The sequence below is a fragment of the Astatotilapia calliptera genome, chromosome 4 (genome assembly GCF_964374335.1).
Source record: "Astatotilapia calliptera chromosome 4, fAstCal68.1, whole genome shotgun sequence".
NCBI lineage: Eukaryota > Metazoa > Chordata > Actinopteri > Cichliformes > Cichlidae > Astatotilapia > Astatotilapia calliptera.
Window position 1 is genome coordinate 27,312,917 of NC_137425.1, and position 23,137 is coordinate 27,336,053.

The 23,137-nt window shown below is 42.4% G+C and overlaps 4 protein-coding genes across 5 annotated transcripts; all 4 read left to right on the forward strand.

Annotated features, from left to right (window-relative positions):
• The first annotated feature begins 743 nt into the window (after nt 1-743).
• Nucleotides 744-3,610, forward strand: LOC113021245 (piggyBac transposable element-derived protein 4). Its single transcript, XM_026165796.2, has 2 exons — nt 744-1,064; nt 1,779-3,610. The coding sequence occupies exons 1-2, from the start codon at nt 931-933 to the stop codon at nt 3,457-3,459; spliced, it is 1,815 nt and encodes a 604-aa protein (XP_026021581.2). The 5' UTR covers nt 744-930; the 3' UTR covers nt 3,460-3,610.
• A 1,016-nt stretch (nt 3,611-4,626) lies between these two features.
• Nucleotides 4,627-10,472, forward strand: foxred2 (FAD-dependent oxidoreductase domain containing 2). Of its 2 annotated transcripts, XR_013908887.1 has the most exons (11): nt 4,627-4,790; nt 5,850-6,067; nt 6,166-6,471; nt 6,556-6,807; nt 6,890-7,198; nt 7,290-7,456; nt 7,634-7,799; nt 8,807-9,033; nt 9,121-9,291; nt 9,419-9,481; nt 9,654-9,793. XR_013908887.1 is itself a non-coding variant. In XM_026165795.2 (10 exons), the coding sequence occupies exons 2-10, from the start codon at nt 5,853-5,855 to the stop codon at nt 9,884-9,886; spliced, it is 2,046 nt and encodes a 681-aa protein (XP_026021580.1). In that variant the 5' UTR covers nt 4,627-4,790; nt 5,850-5,852; the 3' UTR covers nt 9,887-10,472. The 2 variants fall into 2 exon arrangements, 1 of the variants encoding a protein (XP_026021580.1); XM_026165795.2 differs by lacking the exon at nt 9,419-9,481 and having other exon boundaries at nt 9,654-10,472.
• ankrd54 (ankyrin repeat domain 54) lies at nt 10,408-15,554 on the forward strand. Its single transcript, XM_026165820.2, has 8 exons — nt 10,408-11,374; nt 11,875-11,922; nt 12,577-12,675; nt 12,811-12,882; nt 12,991-13,038; nt 14,189-14,313; nt 14,441-14,548; nt 14,692-15,554. Exons 1-8 carry the CDS (start codon nt 10,996-10,998, stop codon nt 14,764-14,766), a joined length of 954 nt encoding a protein of 317 aa, XP_026021605.2. The 5' UTR covers nt 10,408-10,995; the 3' UTR covers nt 14,767-15,554.
• An 84-nt stretch (nt 15,555-15,638) lies between these two features.
• Nucleotides 15,639-22,588, forward strand: hmgxb4a (HMG box domain containing 4a). Its single transcript, XM_026165797.2, has 13 exons — nt 15,639-15,769; nt 16,402-16,488; nt 16,657-16,793; nt 16,876-16,951; nt 17,052-17,648; nt 17,821-18,024; nt 20,598-20,773; nt 20,863-20,944; nt 21,048-21,112; nt 21,196-21,292; nt 21,382-21,545; nt 21,668-21,790; nt 21,929-22,588. The coding sequence occupies exons 2-13, from the start codon at nt 16,452-16,454 to the stop codon at nt 21,971-21,973; spliced, it is 1,803 nt and encodes a 600-aa protein (XP_026021582.1). The 5' UTR covers nt 15,639-15,769; nt 16,402-16,451; the 3' UTR covers nt 21,974-22,588.
• Nucleotides 22,589-23,137: the final 549 nt, after the last annotated feature.

The window sequence follows — 23,137 nt, forward strand, 5'->3', positions numbered from 1 at the left end:
TCTTAGTATTATTTCAGTAGTTCTCCAGGCTTTCTGCAGGTCTTTAAAAGCTGTTCTTCTTTACACATTGTCTGCTTTTTCACTTATTTTCAGTCCAGTCCTGTTACCTGACTGTATTCAGAGGATTTTCTTTTTTTTAAAGTAAGCAACTTAACACTGATACCTTAAAGATTTGAGCATCTAGCTCAAACTGTGAACCATTTTTGCATCTGCATAACACAGACAGCTTTGAAATTGTATCTGTAGACACTTTGTTACAAGCAAAAAATGAGTGGCAATATATCTTATGACGTGAGAAATATAAATTTTAAATCTTTGCTTCGATGTTTCATCAATATATACAGATGAGGTTGTATTTAAACAGGAAACTAAGCTCTGTGGATATTTGGTAGCTCTAAAACATTAAAATTCAAGGCTGAAAGCAAAGACAACAAGACAACAAGCAAACTTTCGCACATATGAGTATCTTCTTATCCATGACGTCCGCTACCCAATCAAAAGCTAGCAGAACTGCATCGCTCTATATGACCACTCAATGACAATGAACAAAATTTGGCAAAACGTTGCCTAGAAATAATTAAAAATACATTTTAAAGTAAATTAAGTTATTTCAGAAAGATAAATTAGTTTTAATAATTTAAAGGGAGAACTTTCCATTTGGATGTATTACACACAGACATATAAAGTAGTGAACTGCTGACTAAAAGCTGTTTTAGCCGAGAACAAAACATCTGTACCATTTTTTTAGGGAACTTTACCGGAAGTGATGTCAGAACAAAGCAGTCCCTGCCAATTGAAAATTTACCGCCAATAACTGCGCAGAAGAAAAAAAGAGAAAAAACGAAGAGGAAACAATAACTACTTCACTTTCGTGACGCCAAAGACTCTCTTCACGCGAGGAGTTGTGTCTTTTAAAAAAAAAAATCCTGGATGGCTACGATGGCTTCCGACGACGAAGCTGCTCCTGAACTGCTTGAAAGCGAGGACGAAGGAGAGTCTGGCGCAGAAAGTTTCCTCACGGAGGACGAACTAGCTTACGACGAGGGGCTCGATCCAGCGGAAGAGTAAGTATACTGTATTTACAAGCTAATGCAGCTTTAGTACGGGCAGAGTTTGATGGTGTTTAGAGCAAGACTGCAGGTATAAAAACCTGCAGACCGTAAGCCAGCCATATAAAATATTTAAAAATATATTTTTTAAAGTACGTTAATATATTCAGAGAGAGCTGTGATTGCATGATAATGCACAGGACAGATTTTTGCACTTGGAGAAAACTCATGAATACATAAATGAGGAGTAGAAATGGCATAATATGTAAGTATGGTATGACACGTGACGTGTGGCAGGAATAAATAATAAAATGAAGTTTTTAAGTGGTTATAACACAGTTGATGGCAGTAGATCAACATGTGCTTAATTGTGTAGGTGTATTTTAGGGGTTTGGGTCAGTGAAATGAACTGATGAAATGAGTGCTATGTTCTTTACTTGCACCTTTGGACTTTATCTGGTCACACTGTGTGTGTGTGTCTGTGGGTGGGTGGGACGGTGGGGGTTAGGGTTTTAGCCATAGTCTTCATAGTACACATTCTTGTGGGGGATGGGGCCTTCCAGGCACAGGATATAAGCAAACCTACACTACAGGTTTAAGTCTGGATGGGTTGGAGGAACAGCATCAGGCAATTTCAACCATTCTTTATAGTTTATACTGCGAAACATTTGAACCACAAAAACACTGGCCTGAGATAAATGACCATAATACTTATTCTGTTTCTTTCAGTTATGATGATCAACAGGATGGGCACACAGAGCCTTGCACCTCTGGTGAAGAAGATGCCAACCACTCTGCTTATTGTGAAGAAGACGGTTCTTCACTCAGTGTAACGAGAGGCCATAAAAGAAAAAGATCTCCACATTCAACAGCCAAATCCTGGAAAACAGAGAACGATCCAGACATTTGTCCGCCGCCTAACAGGTTCGTCCCAGCCCGACCACCCGGACATCAATTGAATTCAAACAACAAACACATGCCGCTGGACCTCTTCAAGCTGTTTCTCAGCAATGAAGCCATTTCAACTCTTTGTGAGAACACAAACAAACAAGCAGCCAAAAACATTGGAAAAGGCAAAAAGTATTCATGGACTGACCTCGACGTCCCAGAGTTCCTAAATTATGTCGGACTCACTTTCTTCTTTTCACTGGTGAAACTGGATAACATCTGTGACTACTGGAAAAAGAACACGATATTCAGTGTGCTGTTTCCGGCTGACGTCATGTCACAGGACAGGTATCGGGTGATATCTTGGAACATCCACATGAGTGATCCCGAGGAAGATGTTGAGAATGACAGGCAGAAGGGAACGCCGCAATACGACCATCTGTTTCGATTGAACCCCCTAATGGACACCATCAAACACGCCTGCAATACGTTTTACCACCCTAGGCAGAAGCTTCTGATTGATGAGAGGACAATAGTGAGGAAGAACCACGCTGGAATGATTCAGAAAGGGACAGCAAAACCAAACAAGTTGGGTTTCAAACTCTTTGTTCTGTCTGACAGCAGCAACGGTTACATCTTGGACTTTGCTGTGTACACTGGAAAGTCACGGTTTGAGTCAGGCACTGGGCTTGCATACGACTCTGTTATGACCCTGATAAAGTCTGCACACCTGGGCAGTGGTTATAACCTGTTTCTGGACAGTTTCTACACCAGTCCAAAACTCTTTAGAGACCTGCTGAGCCTCAATGTTGGAGCGTGTGGAACATACAGAGACAACAGGAGAGGCTGCCCAACCACACATTCAAATGCTCTGACAAAAAAGGATCCCAAAGGCACCCTGAGGTGGATCCGCGAACCTCCTGTGGTTTATGTGAAGTGGAAGGACTTCTGTGAGGTCAGCATCTGCTCTACAGTCCACCAGGCGTTCTCTGGACACACCGTGGAGAGGAGAGTGAAAAGTGAGGATGGCAAGTCGACCGTCGGATTCATTCCATGCCCGACACCTGTCATGGAATATAACAAGTACATGGGAGGTGCTGATATGTTAGAACAGTTGACACAATCCTACTCTGTACACCACAAAACATCACGCTGGTACCGTTTACTGTTCTTACACTTCCTGGAGATTGCAGCCACCAACAGCTTCCTGCTTCACAAGGAGCTCTGCAGAGAGAAACACGAGGAACCCATGACTCACAGGGCCTTCCTGGAGGAGCTGACTGCCCAGCTGTGTGGCGTAACAGTCGCCGTCCCCCCTACCAAAGGCCCGAGTGGCCACCTCCCCGTGCCGATCTCCAACCAACCCGATGCAAGCAAGAGGGCCTCGTACGGACGAAGGACCTGCGTGCAGTGCAGGCTGATAAAGAAGGAATATCAGTCTACCCCCTGGAAGTGTAGGGAGTGCGATGTGGCCCTGTGTCTTATTGCAGACAGGAACTGCTTCGAGGCGTGGCACGAATAATGTCGAGATTAAAAAAAAAAGCAGGAAGGAAGGACTTATGTGAAATCAGTGTAAACAGTTATTTCTCTGTTTCTTGGATTGCTTTTTTACCCTTAAAAAACAACTCACGTTCTTTAATTTTGTGTTCTGAAATAAAGTTTTCTCACTTTCAGTAGATGCTTGGTTGTTGGTCTTTATGCACGGCAGCACACATAGTTTCCCAAAATGTTTATATACAGTAATATTGATTAAACCAGCCACAGAGGTAATATTGATTACACATAGCTGAAATTTTTTAAGTATTTCTATATTAACTTGTTTTTAAATATACAATCATATCAATTATCTAAAAACTATACATGTTGTTTTGAAATTTTAAAATATATAAATCAACAGATAAGCAGTGCTTAAATTTATAAGACCACCCAATGTAAGGCTTATGCCACAGCTGCCCTAAATTACCAGGTTTTTTTCAATACGTCTTGTTGGCTATAAAATGCCAGTGCTGCTCAGTCACGTGGACATTGTTACGGCCAATGTGTGACCCACCTGCCACTGGGACACAACTTCAACCTCAGAGCAGTAAATTTAGGTCAGAGTAATGAGTAATATCACAAACTAACCTGTTCTTGCTACCGGTTTTAATACAATGTTTATATAGATAAATATATGTATATAAAAATGTAACTGTACATACTTGTTAGCGTTTTCAAACTGAATTTGTTATCACTTAAGCCTGCAGTACGTTCGCTGTCCACCAGGGGGCCCTGGCCCACACTGCTGGAAAAGCAGTTACAGATAAAGCTACCCAGCAGTGTGTAGCTGTATAATTAAAGTGCTTTATTCATTAAAGAATAATAATGATGCAATAATTTAGCGTATATTATTCCAAATAGGGGGCACACTGCATCATGAGTACTTTTGCTGTATGGAAGTGTATTATGATGCTAAAATGTTTGTACTTTTACTTACTCCAGATTATGACTTATAGCTAATTGTCTAAGCACGTTTTATTATTTATTTTTTTAGATAAAGTTATATCAGACACATTTTGTTATTCCAAACTGTATTTATGTAACTGTTGAGTAATTCCCCATTATAAGAACGAGTCTTTCCTTCCTTTCTCGCCTGCTCCGGTCGTAAACACGCCCCCTGATGCACGCTCCCCTCCATTGGTGTTTGTCATCCGGGGGCGAACTGGGCTGTGCCAGTGGATTTGTGGAGGACTGCTGCTCTCTCTCGCACAGAGAAATCTGTGTAAGATGCAGGACAGTAAACATGTAGCAGCCGTGACCGGATCGACACGCGGTGAACTCCAGATGCTGCGCGTGAAGGATCGAGCCATTTGAAAGGTGAGGTGTGAGGTCTCCGTGTTTGACGACGTTAGCTGTTCTCACATCTGGTTGAGCGGGCGAAGGCAGTGGCTGCATCCTCGACGGAGTGATATAACATCGGCTGGAGAGTTCACGGAGAGCCCGGGATCCCCTGCGGACCCTACACCTGTGTCTCTTAGCACGGTTCTACTCGCTTCAGCCCTACTAATTATCGCCTTGGGTTCCCTTTAGGTTTTATACCGAATACGTTTCTGTGGCTTCATGTGGAGCTCCTGCATGGAGCCCGTTCTCCCAAATACCTACGCAGGCTGGGCTCGGACACAGTTAACTTGACCAAACTTGTTCGATATTTTTACATGACAAATACGTTTTATCATAAAATCCAGACTTGTTCTGTTTATAACAATCCAGGTAGTATTGAAAATTGTTCATTTATTGAAATAGGTTGGTTTTGTGTGGGCAGGTGGCACATAGGGAGGACGCAAGAGGAAGATGATAAATCAAAATGTTCGATGATAAAAAATACAGTGTAGAAAACTGGTTTGGATAAAATTTGTACGATTTTTAGGTTCAGATGTAGTGCCGTGCCCTTATACATATGGATTACATCAAGTGGGACTGCACTGCACAAGAACCTGTAAACAGCTTTGTATTGGAACTGATGATACACCACAGTTGGCTAAAGAAAACTGGAAAAGTGTTGCCTGCACTGATGGGTCTCAGTTTATGCTTCAGCATTCAGAAGGCGCGGTGAGAATTGGAAATAAACAACATGATCCCTCCTGCCTAGTGCTAACGGTTTTGTGGTGTGATGGATATTGTCTTTGGGCCCCTTAGTAGCTGCTGAGCATTACTTAAATGTCATATCCTACCTGACTGATGTTGCTGTCCGTGTCCATTCCTTTATGACCCATCTTCTGACGGCTGCTTCCAGCAGGATAACGCAGGATAACAAATCATGTCGCAAATAATCTCAAAAGGGTTTAAAAGTCGAATGTTTCATTGTTATTACCTATATATTCATCGTGTTAATATATATATTTTTTTTTACTTCCATCATTGCCTCATATTCATCAGGTTATGGATCCGAGCCTTCCTTCTGTCATCCTTTTCATCCTGATTGGCTATGTTTTAAGCTCTTTTGATAACCGCCACCACAATGTCACCCGCCGGTACGACTACTGCGTGCTTGGAGCCGGCCCCGCAGGACTGCAGATGGGATATTTCCTCTCCAAGGCCAGGAGAAACTATGTCATCTTGGAGAGGAACTCGGGACCCGGCAGCTTCTTCAACAAGTAAGGAACTTTGGGCGAGCTTTCAACATAACACACGCGTTATCCTCCCGTATAAACTCTGAGGGACGTCTTCTCTGCTTTGTTTTGTGCATGGCAAGGTATCCCAGGCACAGGAAGCTCATCAGCATCAATAAGATCTACACCGGAAGGGGGAACCGAGAGTTCAACCTGCGCCACGACTGGAACTCGCTGCTGAGCGATAAACCTGACCTCCTCTTCAAGAGGGTCAGCGATGACTTTTACCCGCCCGCTGACGCCTTCCCTCAGTACCTGTCCTTGTTTGTGGGGGAGCTAGGGTTGAGGGTACAGTATGGTGTTGATGTTGGGAGGATCAGGGCAGTGCAGTCTGCAACGGGAAGACACTACATCCTGACTGACCAACATGCGTCAGACTACACGTGCAGGTATTTTGTCTCTTGATGATCCTCGGAGGAGAAATTTGCATTGGTTTGGATTGTTCTGTTGCACTCTTGTCCTCTCTCCATCAGCGTCCTCCTGGTAGCCACGGGCCTGTGGGTTCCTCACACGGTGGACTTTGTTGGTGCAGACCTGGTTGAGGGCTATGAGTCCATCTCCACTAACCCCGACGACTACAAGGACCAGGCCGTGCTCATTCTGGGAAAGGGAAACTCTGCTTTTGAAACAGCCCAGAGCATCTTAGGAAGAGCGAGTCGGGTGCACATGCTCAGTTCCAGCCCCGTTCGCCTTGCGTGGCAAACGCATTACGTGGGAGATCTCAGGTAAAATAAAGGATGGTTTCAAAACAATCATTACTTATTATGTCCCATTTTATTTCTTAAACCTGCTCCCCTGCTTATCCAGAGCTGTGAATAATGAGCTGATAGATACGTATCAGCTGAAGTCCCTCGATGGGCTGGCGGAGGCCCGTCTGGAGAAGATCGTTATCGCTCAACAAAAGGAGGAAGGCAAGAGGAGACTGGGTGGAAAGAAGAAAGAGAAAAGGAAACAGCTGTATCTCACGTTAAATAAGTACATGCACAGTAGGAACAGTTTTGATGCGACACAGGAAGAACTGCCGGGGCATCACATCGACAACTTCCCCATGCGAAAACCCTATGATCGAGTCATCCGATGCCTCGGATTCCGGTTCAACTTCAGCATATTTGACAGGTGAAGGCTGATGTTACGTGCTCTTCTTATTCTATCTAAGCACAATATGTAAGATAAGCCTGCTCATATCGTATTAAAAAATTCTCCTCAGCTCCGCCTGCCCACCGAACAGTGAAAATGCCAAAGGGAGGTTGCCTGAGTTGACGCCCTGGTACGAAGGGAAGAACACCCCGGGTTTGTTCGTGCTGGGAACTGCATCTCACTCCAGAGACTATCGCTCATCTGCTGGCGGCTTTGTGCATGGATTCCGTTACACAGGTGACAGACTGCTGTTGTTTTGTGACATTTTGAAATTCCCGTCACCGTTTGTTAAAGGCACCGTGGCATCAGATGATCTATTGCAAATGTAGTTGGTACGACAGAAAAGTGAATTTTGTGCCAGTTCGACCTGTGATCAGGATGATTTTAACATGAACTGTGTTTTGTCTAACACAGCACGAGCTGTACATCGTTTACTTGAACACCGTTACCACAGGAACGCGTGGCCATCAACACAACTGTTGGCAACACATTTGCAGTCGTGGATTCTGAAGCGGGTCGACGAGGCCTCGGGGCCATACCAGATGTTTGAGGTGCTTGGAGATGTCATACTTCTTCGAGGGTAAGTATTTATTGCATGCTTGCTTGTTCCAGCTGTTCTCTTTTTTCCACTCTTGCTCATTCATGCTTATTAGGTTACATGTCCTGATAGTCTCAGAATTCATACTGACTTTTGGGGGGAGCAGCTAACTTTTTGGGGCATCCCTTGTAGTCAAAGGCCACTTTTACAAGTAATAAGTATGCAGTCTAAAACATGGGTATCCATGATCTGATTCTACCTTCCAAAAATTGCAGCACTGTTCCAGTTTTCTGTTGGCAAATTCTGGTAAGCTTGTGTAATCTTTTCCTCAGTTTCCTGTTCAGGAGTGGCAACGTTTTTCTTCTGCTGCTGTAGCCCATTTGCTTCAAGTTTTTACATGCTGTGCATTAAGAGATGCTCATCTACATATCTTGGTTGTTACAAGTGGTTATTTGAGTTACTGTTGTCATCCTATCGGCTTAAAGCAGCATCAACAAGGCATTTTTAGCCAGAGAACAGCTGCTCACTGGACATTTTCTTTAAACCCTAGAGATGGTAATGTGGGGAAAATCCTAGTAGATCAATACTTTCTCAAACACTCAGTCTCAAACACTCTGACACCAGCAACAATGCGATGTTCAAAGTCACTTAAATCACATTTCTTCCACATTCTGTTGCTCAGTTTGAATTGTGGGAGCTCAAAGTGATCATGTCTACATGCCTAAGTTGCATTGTCAAACAAATGTGCTTGTATTGTTGAGAAAATGTTTTTATCCTTGATTATAATCTGCTGTTTAGCCTGTTTTACACTGCTGGAGCTGCAGCTACTAGAACAGAATACCTGTTTAATCAAATACATTCATTTCACTCTGATCTTCGAACAAACTAAATTGATGTCCAGTTCCTTCAATATTAGGCAGTTATTGTCCTTCTTTGCCAGAAGAGTAAAGTCTCCAAACTATGACACCGCCTTACATCATCACAAGAAACAAAGCTGCAGTTGTTGATATTCATTATATATTTTATTCTCCTTTCTACTTGACTCTAAGGTCTCACTGTGAATACTTGGAAGAGTTTCCACTCCAGGCCCTGCCTCAGCTCTCCTCTCTTTCTGGCCACGATGTCTCCATGCATGGACTAATAGTTGTAGTCATGCAATATGGGAAGAAGAAAATAGACTATCTGGGGCGCAGCAGGGCAGAAACAGAGTGGACTAATGCTTGGAAATCCAACTTTCTTCACCCTGTTTTATACTACTATAAAACACTACCTTCTGGTGAGTAGGAATGGTGTCACCATCAAAAAAAGAATCGCTGTATACTTGACAGGGAAAAAATAAAATGTGATCTTTTTTCCCCCCCAGTGGAAGAAATGAAGCTACGTCCCAACGGCTGGCCTTTACCGCGCCCCCAAGCCATTCATCACATAGTGGAGGACTTCCTCACAGAATGGGACGCTCCAATATCTCACATCCAGCCACTGCGACGCTTCCTGGAGCACTGTCTCCAGACTGACCTCAGGGCCTTCTATGCAGGTAATGCACACATTAACAGCTTATCTGGAAAAAAAGAATGGTATGTTCCTACTTTTTCAGTTTTTAAATTTTCCAGAGAAACACGTCTAAGAAAAGAAGTACACCTGTGAATAAAGCATGCTTTCAGTTTATGTTTAGGTAGCTCCTCTGCACTGTGTTGGCAATGGTATTGAAGAAGATAATAGTGAAGGTAATAATAGTAAAAATCACTTTCAGAAAGACATCTACTGTAATTTAATGTATTCCCTGTGTAATCCATTGTTCTAAATTTAAATGGAATTAAGAAATGATCAGACAAATAACATGACTTCTTTCAGCAGCTGGCGGATTGACTCATTCCCTTCTGTCCTCCGGTTTTTCAGAATCCTGCTTCCACTTATCCCTCACCCACCGCATGCCACCACTGTTTTGCCAGCAGGGATACCTGAAGCAGCAGGGGATCCCTCGCAACAGCCAGCTGCGACAGCGCGTTCATGACGCAGGACTGACGCACACCGAGCAAGACGTAGGCACATCCGATGCTGACTCGACATTTCCAAATTACCTGGCACCAGCTGGAGCATCCGTATCTTCAGGACTGAAACTTGACTTATGATTGTTTTACCTAAGCGTGCAGCATGCACCTGTAAGATTTTTCAGAATTGCTACCTCCAGCACTTGCAGTCATTACCTCCACGAGGCCAAATCTTTTTTGGACAGAATGCCATCCTACAGATCTGTGTTTCACAACCTGTTTACCGGCTTGAAACAAAGCAGTTTTTCTTAGAGAGTTCTGCTGCTTGATTGTTTCAACCAAAGACTAATTCTCCCTTCTTTATGTTATTAGTATTCAAAGTATTAAATAAAACAAAGAACTACAATTATCCTTTATTATATCACGTTGATATATTTCCTATTCTCTAAGCTGACTGCTGATGCTTTAGATATATCATGTGACCATCATTGGGAGTCAAGACCTGCAGATTGGAAACCACTGCTCATCACTTTAGGGAGAGGTACGCTGTCCCATAAAAGCTCCCAAGTAATTATTTTCACAAGTGTTTGTATACAGGATGTTGTGTGTTATTTTCATATCATGCAGATCTATATATCATGTAAAGCTCTACAGGTGGAGGGTGGGTATCACAAATATTTATGCATAAAAATTATGGTAAATGATTAAACAAACATCAAAAAGGAAACTCTAGTTATTTTTGTTTGTTTTTTTTTATTTAAATTATTGGCTTTTGGGTAACATTAGTGCATTTCTCAGTGCGCACGCCCAGCGCAATCGTCGGCCCAGCACTGGAACAGTTTGATTGGCTGCTCGATTGCGATCGTGCCATTGGACGGAAGTGAGTGAGCATCTCTTAATCTGATTGGTGATTCATACTTCGAGGTTGTTGGCTGTATGATGGGCGTGGCTTTTACCCGATGAAGTGGAAAATGTGCAATAGGGGACATTTTGATGTGTGAAGGAAAAAGGCGTCCGCAGTTTAAACACTTTACATTTTTCCAGGATGCAGTGACGCCACCGGGAGAGTAACTGTGTTTTCTGACGCTGTGTAACGGCCCGAAGAGTCGGTGCAAGATAAACATGCTTCAGACGAGGCGGACTCCCGATGCTACTCGCGGCTTTATTTCCCTTTAGCTTCAGCAGGAGTTGTAAGGTACCTTATGCAACGAGTACAGCGCAAAAATAGCTTCTCTATGCCAAGATAAAGTATGGATGGGTGGAGCGCTATCCCTGCCTCGGATAATGACCCGTCCAGCTCGGAGGGGGAATACATGGTGGAGCAGGGACCCGTAGAGGGAGCGGCGGACAGGGAGCAGCAGCGGGGTAACGTGGACGGGATGGAGGACATGGGCAACGGTGCTGTCGGGTTTGGGATGAGTGGGACAGGGGAGGGCAAAGTGGTGCTGGGTCGACTCGGACAGAGAGACGACAAAGAACTGAGGTACCTGCACTTGCTGTGGGAGCCGGGGCGAGGAGAGTTCGGTGCGGGTGATGTGGCGTGCAAACTGGGGAAGATAACGGGGAGCAGGGCCAGGCGGCACCACAGAGCCGTGCGGAACCTGGGTCCCATCGGTAAAGATGTTTATGGTAAGCAACGGTATGGTAAAAGAAATAGTGTGTGCGGAGTTGTAGTTATGTGTTTGAAAATGTCGCTGCACAAACTAAGTAGTGCTGTGCAAGACTGCAAATGTTGGTATCGATTCGATACCAAGTGAATAACAGGTCGAGTGTTGCCGATACCGATGCTTTTAACCTATAAAGGTTATGTCATGAGATGAATCATCATCAATTTGCAAATTCTTTTGAAACTAACTAACCAGCACTAACTCATACTGCTAATGTCACATAAACTGAGAGCTGGTATGGTAACAGTGAAAATGCATGTCAGTAAGTAATGCATGCTGAGAAGATGTGTCACAGTGAATAAGAACATAATTCTCAGTATTGAAGTTCTTATTCCTGTGTTGTTAATTGATAAAATGCTCCTCTGTATAAGGTCTCACATCTAATGCAGTGCAGTTTGCTTCTTTCCATGAAATCCGGAAGAAATACTAATGTCCCTGTCATTGAATGTTTTCTTTTAACAGCTGCCAAAAGACTGAGGGAAGCAGCAAACAGCAATGATATTGACACAGGTATGAACAATGTTTTTTTTATGTAGCAGATTAAAACAGGGTTGACAGACAGGCAAAAGCCAGAATATTAAAGAAAGAAAGGCTGACATTAAAGCCAAAAACAGAACAGGGTAACATTAGAGATTACATGGAAAACATGGCATAGACATACATGAAAGACAAATTGCCAACATAATTAGTAATACTAACAAAAATGTGCTTTTTGTGAGCCTTGGGCTTTTAAATGTAATTTTTACTCTTGGAATAGCCAGTAAAACACTGCGACGTGACCACATTGTAATTAATGCACCAGCACAAATGCCACCAACGACATTGACCACTTCAGTGTAGGTTACATCATAGCCTTCACAAAGTTTCACCCCACAAGTTAAAATCAGGCCTAAAGATCAACTCTACAAGGAGAAAGGTCAGGATTGAGGTGATGTGATGACATTTGCTAAAACATCAGAAAGCCTAGCTGCTGCATTTTTAAGTAGTTGGAGGTGAGTGAGTGACTTTTCATTTATACCCAGAAGGAGAGAATTGCATGGGGTCTTGCTTAAACAAAAGCATGGGCGAATACAGTAAAACACCTTGCGAGCACTGTCTGGGAGGGATGACTTCAAGTTGTGTTTTTCTATTTCCTTTTTTTGAAATTCACATTTTCTTCCTCAGTCCGAAAGCTCCTGCAAGATGATATAGACCCCTGTGCAGCAGATGACAAAGGAAGGACAGCTCTTCATTTCTCTTCGTGCAATGGCAATGAGAGCATTGGTAGGTTGTCAGTGGCAGATTTTGTTTACTGCGCTTCATATAACTCTGACTGATGCTCATAAATGTCCTTACCTTTACCTGGATTTAATATCAGTTGATCATTGTTCTTTCCCAATGTCTGTTTTATGTTTATAGTGCAGTTGCTGCTGAGCCACGGTGCTGACCCCAACCAGCGAGACAGTCTGGGGAATACCCCCCTCCATCTGGGTAAGAGACCATGACCCAGAAAACTCAAAACTAAAACTGAAGTCAGATTTCTGCATCGGATCGTGTATTTCTTTCACAATTCACTTTTTTCACCCCATGTTCCTACAGCGGCCTGTACCAACCATGTGCCTGTAATCACCACACTGCTAAGGGGAGGTAAGACTTTTGTACAGCAGCTAAATTCTCCATCTTTGTGAAACAATTACCAGAACTATATTGCTTTAGATATTATAAGGAGGTGTATCGCCCTAAGGAAACGTGTAAGAATTCATGCATGTTTCTTTTTAAGCACTTGGAACAGTGGAAATGGGGGTGGAGTACTCCAGTTACAATGACATTTGTTTTTTACCAGTGTAGTTTGTCCAAAAACTTAACGCTCAAGTCTGGCAGATAATTAAAATCCAGTGCATATGCATCAGCCGATCAGAGATTTGTCTATCAGCTGCTAATAATTCACCACAGAGTGTCCTGATATGGTAATACACCAGACAACATGCAGTACAATGTGGTGTTAGTAGGGTTGTAGTTAGCCAGCTAGCTTTAAATTAGACATGATACTTGACTCTGGCGGTGGCTAATTTATGGTGTTAGCTAATAAATTAATAAAGTACACAAGCTAATATTAGCCTGAAGAAAGACAGCTTGAGGCAGGTTTTGAGCATGGACTGAGTATGTAAAAGATGGACATAGCTTCCAGATCTGAAAAACTATGCAAATATGGAAGTGCCCAGAACCTCTGACTCATTTTAATGGCCACAAGGAGGCGACGCATTGGTTTTATAGAAATCTATCAAATAATATTCCCACCTCCCTTGATCAGTACGCTCACTTTATTGTGTGATTGAGCCTCCATCAGCCTCTAAGCTTGCAGTATTCTTGTTTCTTGGCCTTACTGCCCCTCACTCTTCAGTTCTGGTTTCAGAACTGCAAGAAACCTTTGTAACAGGGTTTCGCTAAACAGTTGGTGATGTCACAGTGACTTTGTCCATCTTTTATATACAATCTCTGGTTTTGATCTACAACACCAAATGAGGCTCTTGACTCAAATGCCCTGTGGATGTCTGTTGTTTTTCCCCAAATTGTGCCATATTCCCATCTGACCAGAAAGGCCTCACTAGAAAAAAACAAACCATGTAGCTCATATGTTGGACGGGAAACTCGTTAGCTTGATAATTGATTTCTTCATGGCTGCCATCTTTAATCTGAGTTAATAAATGAGGAAATGTGATGATAACTTAATTAGAATTTAAAGGCAATTGAAGGTAATGGGTAATTGAGAGGTTTGTTTGTTATTGTTTTTCTTAAGGAGCCCGCGTGGATGCCCTTGATCGAGCTGGCAGGACCCCACTGCATCTAGCACGCTCTAAGCTGAACATTTTGCAGGAGGGAGATTCACGCAGCTTAGAAACACTGAGAGGGGAAGTCACACAGGTAGAAAATGGCTTTACTTTCTTAGAATAGTAGATGCAAACTGAGTTTGGAAACACGCAGTCTGACTCTGCCGCTCTTCCCCATTGATGGAGAATTTTTATGTTTTTTTTTTTTATCTGCCTGTCAGATTATTCAGATGCTGAGAGAATACCTGAATTTAATGGGCCAGAGTGAAGCTAAAGAGAGGCTGGAGCACATTTCGACACAGTTGGAGCACACGCGCACCAAAGAGCAGGTGAGACCTCATCACTCAGTCTTCAATTCTCCTATTCAGATGGACGCATAATATTTGGACAACGCAACAAAACTTTAATATGTATTTTAGATTTGTGTTTTTTTTCTCACCAGCTCTTACACAGCTCTGTGGTTTTCTTACAGGTGGATGAAGTGACTGACTTATTGGCCAGTTTTACATCACTCAGTCTACAGAAACAGAATTTGGGCGACAGGTAGAAGATAAAACACTGAAGAAGTGAAACTCAGCGCCTCTTTTTTTGGGGGGGGGGGCACAAGCTTCTGCTTTACTAGCTTCGACCTGGCCAGCACGAGCTGAACCACCACGCTGTGGTCATCTCTTAAACTGAGCGTTAAGATAAATTGCCCTTTGGAACAGTTGTACTTTTTGTTATATATGTTTGTTTTGGTAATTATTTGGTTGTTCTCAAACTGTGGGCTGTACCTCACTGGTGGGGTACAAAGCCACTGCATGTGGCTTCATATATGTGTGTGTGTGTGTGTGTGTGTGTTTAAATGAGTGTTGTTTTGATGTTATGCTGACGTTTTTTATTTTTAAATTAATGAATGCCAAAAATTGTGCGTTTTGGTGATTGAACTTAAACAACGGTGAGAGTTTCGCAGTTTGTCCAGGGTGCTAACAGTGCTACACAACATTATTATCTTGGCTAAAATGATTAGATGCTAATCATATAAGAACCCCCCTCACCAGGACAAAACACACTGAGAACAGGAAGCTAGTGGAAGTGCTGCGCGAGTGACAGCATTTGAGTCAACGTGCGATTGTGTTTGTGTGCTCATGCTAATTTCTTGCAGGTTACCAGTAAAGATTATTTGAGACAAAATAATTTAACATTTATCACTGTTGTGATTTTTGGTTCTTATGGACAGCCTCTTTGTATCGTTGCCTTTTCCTCTTGTGTTGCATGTCTGTGTGAACTGTACTGTAAGATTGACTTGGTTGTTAGAAACTGATGTAAATCAATAAATTGTTATCTTTGGATATATGTATAGTATTTTTGTCTGTGTCTTTATATGAGAGGGCCTTTGTAGTTGTCATTTGCTTCAGTGGATACAGAGATTTAATCAAAGGCTTGCTAATATGGCTACTTTTACGCCGATTGGCTACGTTACCTAAGCCCCTCCCCCCGCACCGACGCGTATTGTCTCGCCGATACTAAAGATGGCGACGGGACCCGCGTAAATTGGAGATCTCTTGGAGGTAGTAAAAATTATTTTTCTTCACCTCCCGGTGTTTCCAAACTACACATTCTTGCACTGCATAGGAGATGGAGACAGGAGCGGAGTTAAACGCATGCCCGCGGGTTTCTTTTGTCCACTTGAGCTGACCGCGGCCTAGCTTGTGGGAAAAGCCTCGGGCTTTCCTTAGCGCTGTTCGCCGGCTAGCTCAAGGCACACTCGGCATGACTGATTGGGAGCCTTTAAATGTTGGGAAGCGACAGGGTGAAAGTGGATAGAGAGGGGGGTGTGTTTGTGTATCTTTACGAAAGTAGGCGGGAAATTTTCTTTAGCTGTAATTTTCTGTAACTCTTTTTATAGGAGTGGGGCCATATTATAAATGCAGTATAACACAAATAGCATTTTTCCTGAAGTAACTGCTACTCATTGAGCACTTTTAGGTACATCCAAGCTGCTTCGAGGGCTGAGTGTAGGATTAACCGGGAATAGTTAAAGCAAGACATAATCTGTTTGCAAGGAAATTATACCTGACTATTATTTTCACTTGTAACATTTACTGAAACTGCTCTGACTCTCTTTCCCCCTGGTGTTGATATGTTATTTAATGTCTGGACTAGTGTTTTGATTTTTGCTCTTGGTGTTTTTACTTAACAGGTCGGTGTGTTGTCTGACATCTCATATCAAGTGTTGGCAAAGGGGAGACCATGGCTTTTGAGGAGATCAAGGGTAGAGAAGCCATTGGTAATGAAGTGTGACTTTAGTACCCCCAGAAACACAAACGAACTGTAACAAAACTGCATTTTAGTCTAATCGCTGCTCTTCTGAATGAGATGCACATGTGACCAGAATAATTAGGGGTTTTTTTTCTTGTGGAAGCCAGAAATATGACGTGGATTTTGTGCATTTTAGATGTGGGAATGGAGGGAGACAGGGGGCTCGTGGCTGGTCGCAGCCAGAGGGAGAAGAGGAGGTCGTACAAAGATCTGTTGAGGGAAGAGGAGGAGATTGCTGCTGAAGTACGGAAGTCTTCCAAGAAAAGGCCTAAGGTAAGTTATTTGTCATCAGTAGCTCACCGTCAGTGTTCATGATGGAAGCTATTTATTATGGTTTTGATATTTTTCAAATCAGGATTCAGAACTTTTCATGCTGGGAGGAGAATCACACAAAAAGAAGAAAAAGCATAGCGATGACTACCATTACAGAGGTGAGTGGTTGTGTTTTAATTTAACACTGGGAAGATATATTGTCATGTTGTGTTCTTGTAATTGAGCTTGTATTTTTCTTCCTTTTTATTCTCTCAACAGACCATGATGGTTCAGGCCCTCCTCCCCACAAGAAGAAGCACAAGTCTTCGGACCGCTCCCCGCCCCTTTCTTCTCCCTCATCATCCCATCCCACAGATACGGCGATGGGTCTCCTGCAGGCTATCACCTCTCCCCTGGCCACAGGTTCAGATCCCAGCCCCCACTTGCATAAGAAGCCCTCCTACCCGTCCTTCTCTTCGCACTCTTCCAAGGACCGCAAACGTGAGAGCAGCGGCGGCGGTGGAAGCACGGGGAGCCATTCTTCTTTCTCTCACTCCCGTCCCACCTCTTCGTCATCATCTTCCTCCAAGAAGCACTCCTCCAGCTCCTCTTCCTCCAAATCCTCTCTGTTCCACGGCGGCGTCCCCAAAGAAGAGCCCTTGACATTACGTGAAGCGGATGGGCTGAAGATGAAGCTCATCATGTCGCCAGAGAAAGAGGAGGGAGAGAGCTTCCCATGCACGCCGCACTCCTCCAAAGGAGGGGTGAAGAAAGAGAAGGATCGGGAGGGGGCACTACCTTCAAAGTCGCCCAAGAAGAAGCTGCAGCAGAATAGAGATCCGCTGCCTGTGGTGGGGAAAGAGGTGGAAGTGGAAGGTAGGATGAATCTGTACATTCGATCAAAAAATGTTCAAATTTGGATTAATCACTTACAAAAAAAAGTCTGACTTAAGACTTTTGCACAGTTCTGTATACACAGCACACTATCCATTTCCTCAGTTTTTATTTTTTCTTAAATTAATATTTGTTATTCTACTCTGGTATGAAGGACATTATGGAGGTGGCATGGGAGATGAAAGCTCTTCTTCTGGGGCAGAACTGGAGGCAGGTGAACTGGTTATAGACGATTCATATACGCACTTGTCAAAAAAGAAGAAGAAGAGCAAGAAAAGCAAAAAGAAAAAGGACAAAGAAAAAGACAGAGACAAGGAGAAAAGTGGGAAGGACAAGAAGCACAGCAAAGGATTTAGCGGTGAGTTCACTCAGAAGCATTTTTTTGGAAACACTTTGTCCTGCATTTTTGGTATTGGAATCAAACTGTGGAAACAGAGGCGTCTCTATTGTTTATACATGATCATAAAAACACAGTTTACACTTTTTGGGACCGTCTTTACTAGTTAGCCAGCTAGCCAGACTCATGTCTAGCTGCCAGCAGTTATTGTGGTTTCATGCCAACATTTAATAATTGGTTTCCTTATGGCTGACAAGAGGAAACCTGCTGCATCAGGGTTTCACTTGGAAAATTTAGCTTTAGTCAGCTTCAACTCTCCCCATGGTTTTTGTTAGTTGTTAAAAGTGTCAGCATAACTGTAACCATAACTGTTAACAACATAACACGTGCTGATTTACTATACTAATACACTTTTCTAATGTTAGGAACCTTAGGAAATGCACTAACATTGATACAGTGATACTTAAATTCGTGTTTTACAGGGTAGTTATACCAAAGTCATGCGCTTTGGTATAACTACCCTGAGTCATGGTATTAATGTGGTGCAATCAGTCTTTCAGAAAACGCAGCTAAATGCAATACACTAAGTTAAAAATAAATTAAACATCAGGGCAACTCCAGAAAACTCAGCATTCTCTAAAAATAGTTTAGGCTGTTTGCTTAAGCAAAGTGTCCAAGAGGACTGGCTAAATATGAACGTTTTTCCACCTCAAGTGAAGGTAACAGTGTATGTCTGTATAAGTCTGTAGTTACTTGAGATACAGTTGGCTTCAGTTTATGCTCCATTTAAAAAAAAAAAAATAGTAACATACTGTCAGATGTCAAAATCAAATCCACTGTCATTGTGTTGGATAAAAAGACAGAAAAACAAACAAACAGCTGCAAGGCGATAATGAGTTAACTTGGAAAGTATTTCAGTGCTCGACAGCGTGAGGAGGGCAAGTGGAGCCTGAGCTGTTCCTCTCTGGGTGACAGACACATTTCTAGGGCTAGCAAACTAAATGTTTCAGGTGTCTGATATCCTCTGTTTTCATAAAGCATTTTTAAAATCGGCTTCCTATGTTCAGGTTCAGTGTTCACCTCAAGTCAGTGAGGCATAGGTAAGTGATTGCCTCATGAAAGCCCAGTTCAGCATGAAACAAGGATCAGCAGTAACCACACAATGCAACTGTAATAGAATAAACAATGATAAAGATAAAACAAACTACAGTGTGCATAGTGTTCAAAATAAAGATAAACATAAAAATGTGATCAACAAAAAAGAATAAACAACTGTGGTAAGAGTATATTGTTGTCATGTCAAGTACATTAAGATAAAAACTAGTGTGTGAAGTTGGCAAACAACATTATGACAAACAGTCTGAGCAGACTGATGAATGGGACCTGACCGGTTTGAATGTCTCATGATGTGATTTGTCTTCTGATTAATGCTGTCAACACAGTGGCTTTTGATGACTAAGGGAAATGGCATTTGAAGGTTTCTGCCAGGAAACTCTGCTTTCGAGGACACCGTCGAGTGTGGGATTTAGCTAGGTTTGAAGCAGAAGCATTTCATTATCCTTTAGTTCTCACCGAGAGCTTTCGCAAATGATATCAAGGAAGGAGGTGGCATTTAGAGGCTGAAGTCTTTAAAAGCTCTTTGTAATGTAAACACAGCTGTAACGTTGGCAGGGGAAAAGCCAGTGATTCTTTTCCTATTCACTGCTGCTACATTTTACAGCACGCTTAAGCTGAAATGAATTGATGTGACTGCTGAAGCTTTATAGCTTAAAATGATGTAGGTTAAACAGCAGCCACCACCTCTTTTTCTAGTAGTGATACCGGCCTGGAGGCATGTTTAACGGGTGGGGTTAGTCATGAGGGCCCTCTCTGAGTTAGTCACTTTGAAGCACTTTGAACTAAGTGTGAGCTAAAAACCACTGGGAGGAGGGTGCTATAGGCTCCAGATTCTCAATAACAATATTTCTGATGATATAGAAAAATGCTACTTGTATTCAGCAGCATTTATAAGTTTAAGTAAATAAAGGTTATTTGCCATCCTCCTTTTCCAGTTAGCTACTGCCATTAGTGGCAGTCAGCAGCTGCACAATATTGTTAGTGATTTTAAAAAAAAAAATCCACCTGGGATGTTGGATCTTGGGTTGAACTTTTTTATCCAGCTGCTTAAAACCCAGCGTTCCCACCGTCTAACCTAATCAGTAATTTCCTCTTCCTGTCATATGGTGTAAATTTGTTTGCTTTTAGACTGCATAACACCAACTTCTAGTATCTCCTCCTTCATAGTCTGGTTGTACTTGATCGTGTTTTTGTGGTTTCCACTTTTAGCAGGAACCGTTTTCTTGCATATTCTGCAAAGCGTTGTGCTTTGTTTGAGGCTGTTTCAGGTACTAAACTGTCATCAGAGACCAACACAGGATTGTGTCATTGCTTCCTTAGAGGAGAAGGGAATTAATGCAGTTATTGGGCAGTTGAATTGATGAGTATTAATACTGACTCCATCCATAACAATGTTTCACAAAAGGGCCCATTTCTTTTCTGAAGCCAGTGTAATTAACTCTACATCTGCCCATTTATCTTTGTATGACTGTCACCAGACTCATCAAAGAGCCACAGTCACTCCCATCTCACGGTCACTCACAGTGCTGTGGGCCCTATGTATGCCATGGGCACGCCTATCCCTCCGCACCACCACCAAGGCAGCGACGGTACGACAGAGAAGAAGAAGAAGGAGGACAAAGATCGAGACAAGCACGAGAAGGATAAAGATAAGGTGAGATAGTATTTAGTTACATTTCTCGTTCTTTGTAAGGAAATGTTAATGATGTGCTCAATTGTTGTTGTTGTTTTTCTGTCATCAAGCCCAAGAAGAAAAACACAACAGCGTATCAGGTGTTCTGTAAGGAGTACAGGGTCAACATAAATGCAGAACAGCCGGGACTAGGTGAGAAAAACTTTGAAATACAGTATAATTTGTGATGAAGCACTTTAAATCTAACGGTAAGAAAAAAACATATAAACTGAATGGGTTTGCATATAATCTGCAGTGTTTGGCGAACTGAGTAAAAAGTTGGCAGAGGTTTGGAAGGCGATGCCTGAAAAGGACAAGCTGGTAGGTTTTTGTCTTTTGCTATAATCCAGTGTGGCTTACACTTAAGTGCTGGTGGTGTGCTTCATGTGTGTGTTTTTCTGTAGGTTTGGAGGCAGAAAGCTCAGTATTTGCAGCACAAACAAAACAAAGCTGAAGCCACGACGGTCAAACACAAGACGTCCAGCGAGACCAAAAGCAAAGGTATATTTGACTGTGAGCGCGGTGTTTTTTTTAGTCCACTCACTGTTGGATCTTTGCTGCCGTCTGTAAGTGCCGTTTTCTCTGTAAAGTTGCAGGGACATCGACAGGAGTGGTGTCTCCAACCAGAGCGCCTGGCACCATGTCCCTGTCCCCGGCTCGAGTCCCAGATGTCGATCCCATCGATGCAGCGGCTCACCTGCAGCTGCTGGGAGAGTCTCTGTCCCTAATTGGACATCGGCTCCAGGAAACAGAGGTGAGTTTTAAATGCGCACACCTATAAAAGCTTTTATCTAGAAATAAAAGCATAAATGCAAAGTTTTAAATTGAATTTGTTAATGTGCAATGAAACCAGTAAGCCATGTTTTCTCGCACTAGGGGATGGTGGCTGTATCCGGGAGTTTGTCTGTTCTTCTGGACTCTATCTTGTGCGCGCTGGGCCCGCTGACCTGTCTCACAGCACAGATACCACAGTTAAATGGATGTCCTCGAAACGTCCTGGTATCGTACCATCAGCTTCATTCAATTCTTCACAGATTCTGCTGTTAAACGTTTCTGCTTGTTTTTGATAACCGTTCAATGTATAATATGTGGTTTTTATCGCTAACTGCTAACAAAGCTCTTGTCTCCTTCTGTCAGTCAAATACATTGGACAACATCGCCTACATCATGCCTGGACTTTGAGGAAAAGATGACTGGAAATCTGGGAGAAACACTTGACCAGGGAGATCCTTTGGACTTTAATTTAAGCCTCGGCTTGGCATTTGAAAAATGTGGATATTTTTAGCATCGATGTGTTTTTAAAGTGTATTTTTTTAAGAACTTGTTTCTCTTAGATTTCTAATTGCTGTATTTTTGAATGGAACATGTTAATCTTACAAGGCACGTCAGCTTGGTTTTACTGTTACTGTACAACTGTCTGTTTTATGGATGGATGTAGTGGACTGAATGTGTGTGTTTGTGTATGCTTAGCTCTTCAGTGGCACGTTAATTGCATGAGAGTTCAATACATGTCTACATATTGAACTTTTTTCTTTTTTACAGAAGTGTACAGAAACCTTTAAGTTCCCTGCTAATCACTGACATAATGTAATATATTTCACATCTGCTTAGTTGTTCTTTTATTCTGTATAAATGACTCATTTTATACATGTAATATTTTACTGTGTATATAACATGTGAAAACTTGATTGAATACACCTTTAGGTGTGACTTTGTTGTCGTGAAGAGCTGTTCCAACAATTCACCGCCGGCTTAAACTTGAACCATGTGGCAACATTAAAATGATCACTTCCCAGATTCAGCTAATATTTTTTAATGAATTCTGAGTGTCCATGCTTCCATGTTTATGTCAAATGTTGACCCTACCATTCAGTTTTCACAGTAGAAATTTAGACTCGTCAGACCAGGTACCATCCACTACTCTCTGATTGTGGTGAACTGTAGCCTCAGTTTCTTTTTCATAACTGACAGGACTGGCACCATGTGTGGTTTTCTGCTGCTGGAGCCCATCAGCTTCAAGGTTTGATGCGTTGTTTAGTCAGATCTTGTGCATACTGTGGCTGGAATTATTTAAATTACAGTTAACTAAGTCATTGGATATTTTCTTTTATTCAGACAACTGTATAAACCCTACAGGTGTTTGTGTGGTAAAATCCCAGTATATCAGCAGTTTGAGACCAGGCCGTCTGGTACCAACATCCAGACCATGTTCGAAGTCACTTTAATCACTTTTCTTCTGCCATTCTGATGCTCAGTTTGAACTTCAGGAGGTCATATTGACCATGTCTGCATTTCTAAATGCACTGAGTATTGGCTGGTTAGATATTTGCATTAACAGCAGATGGA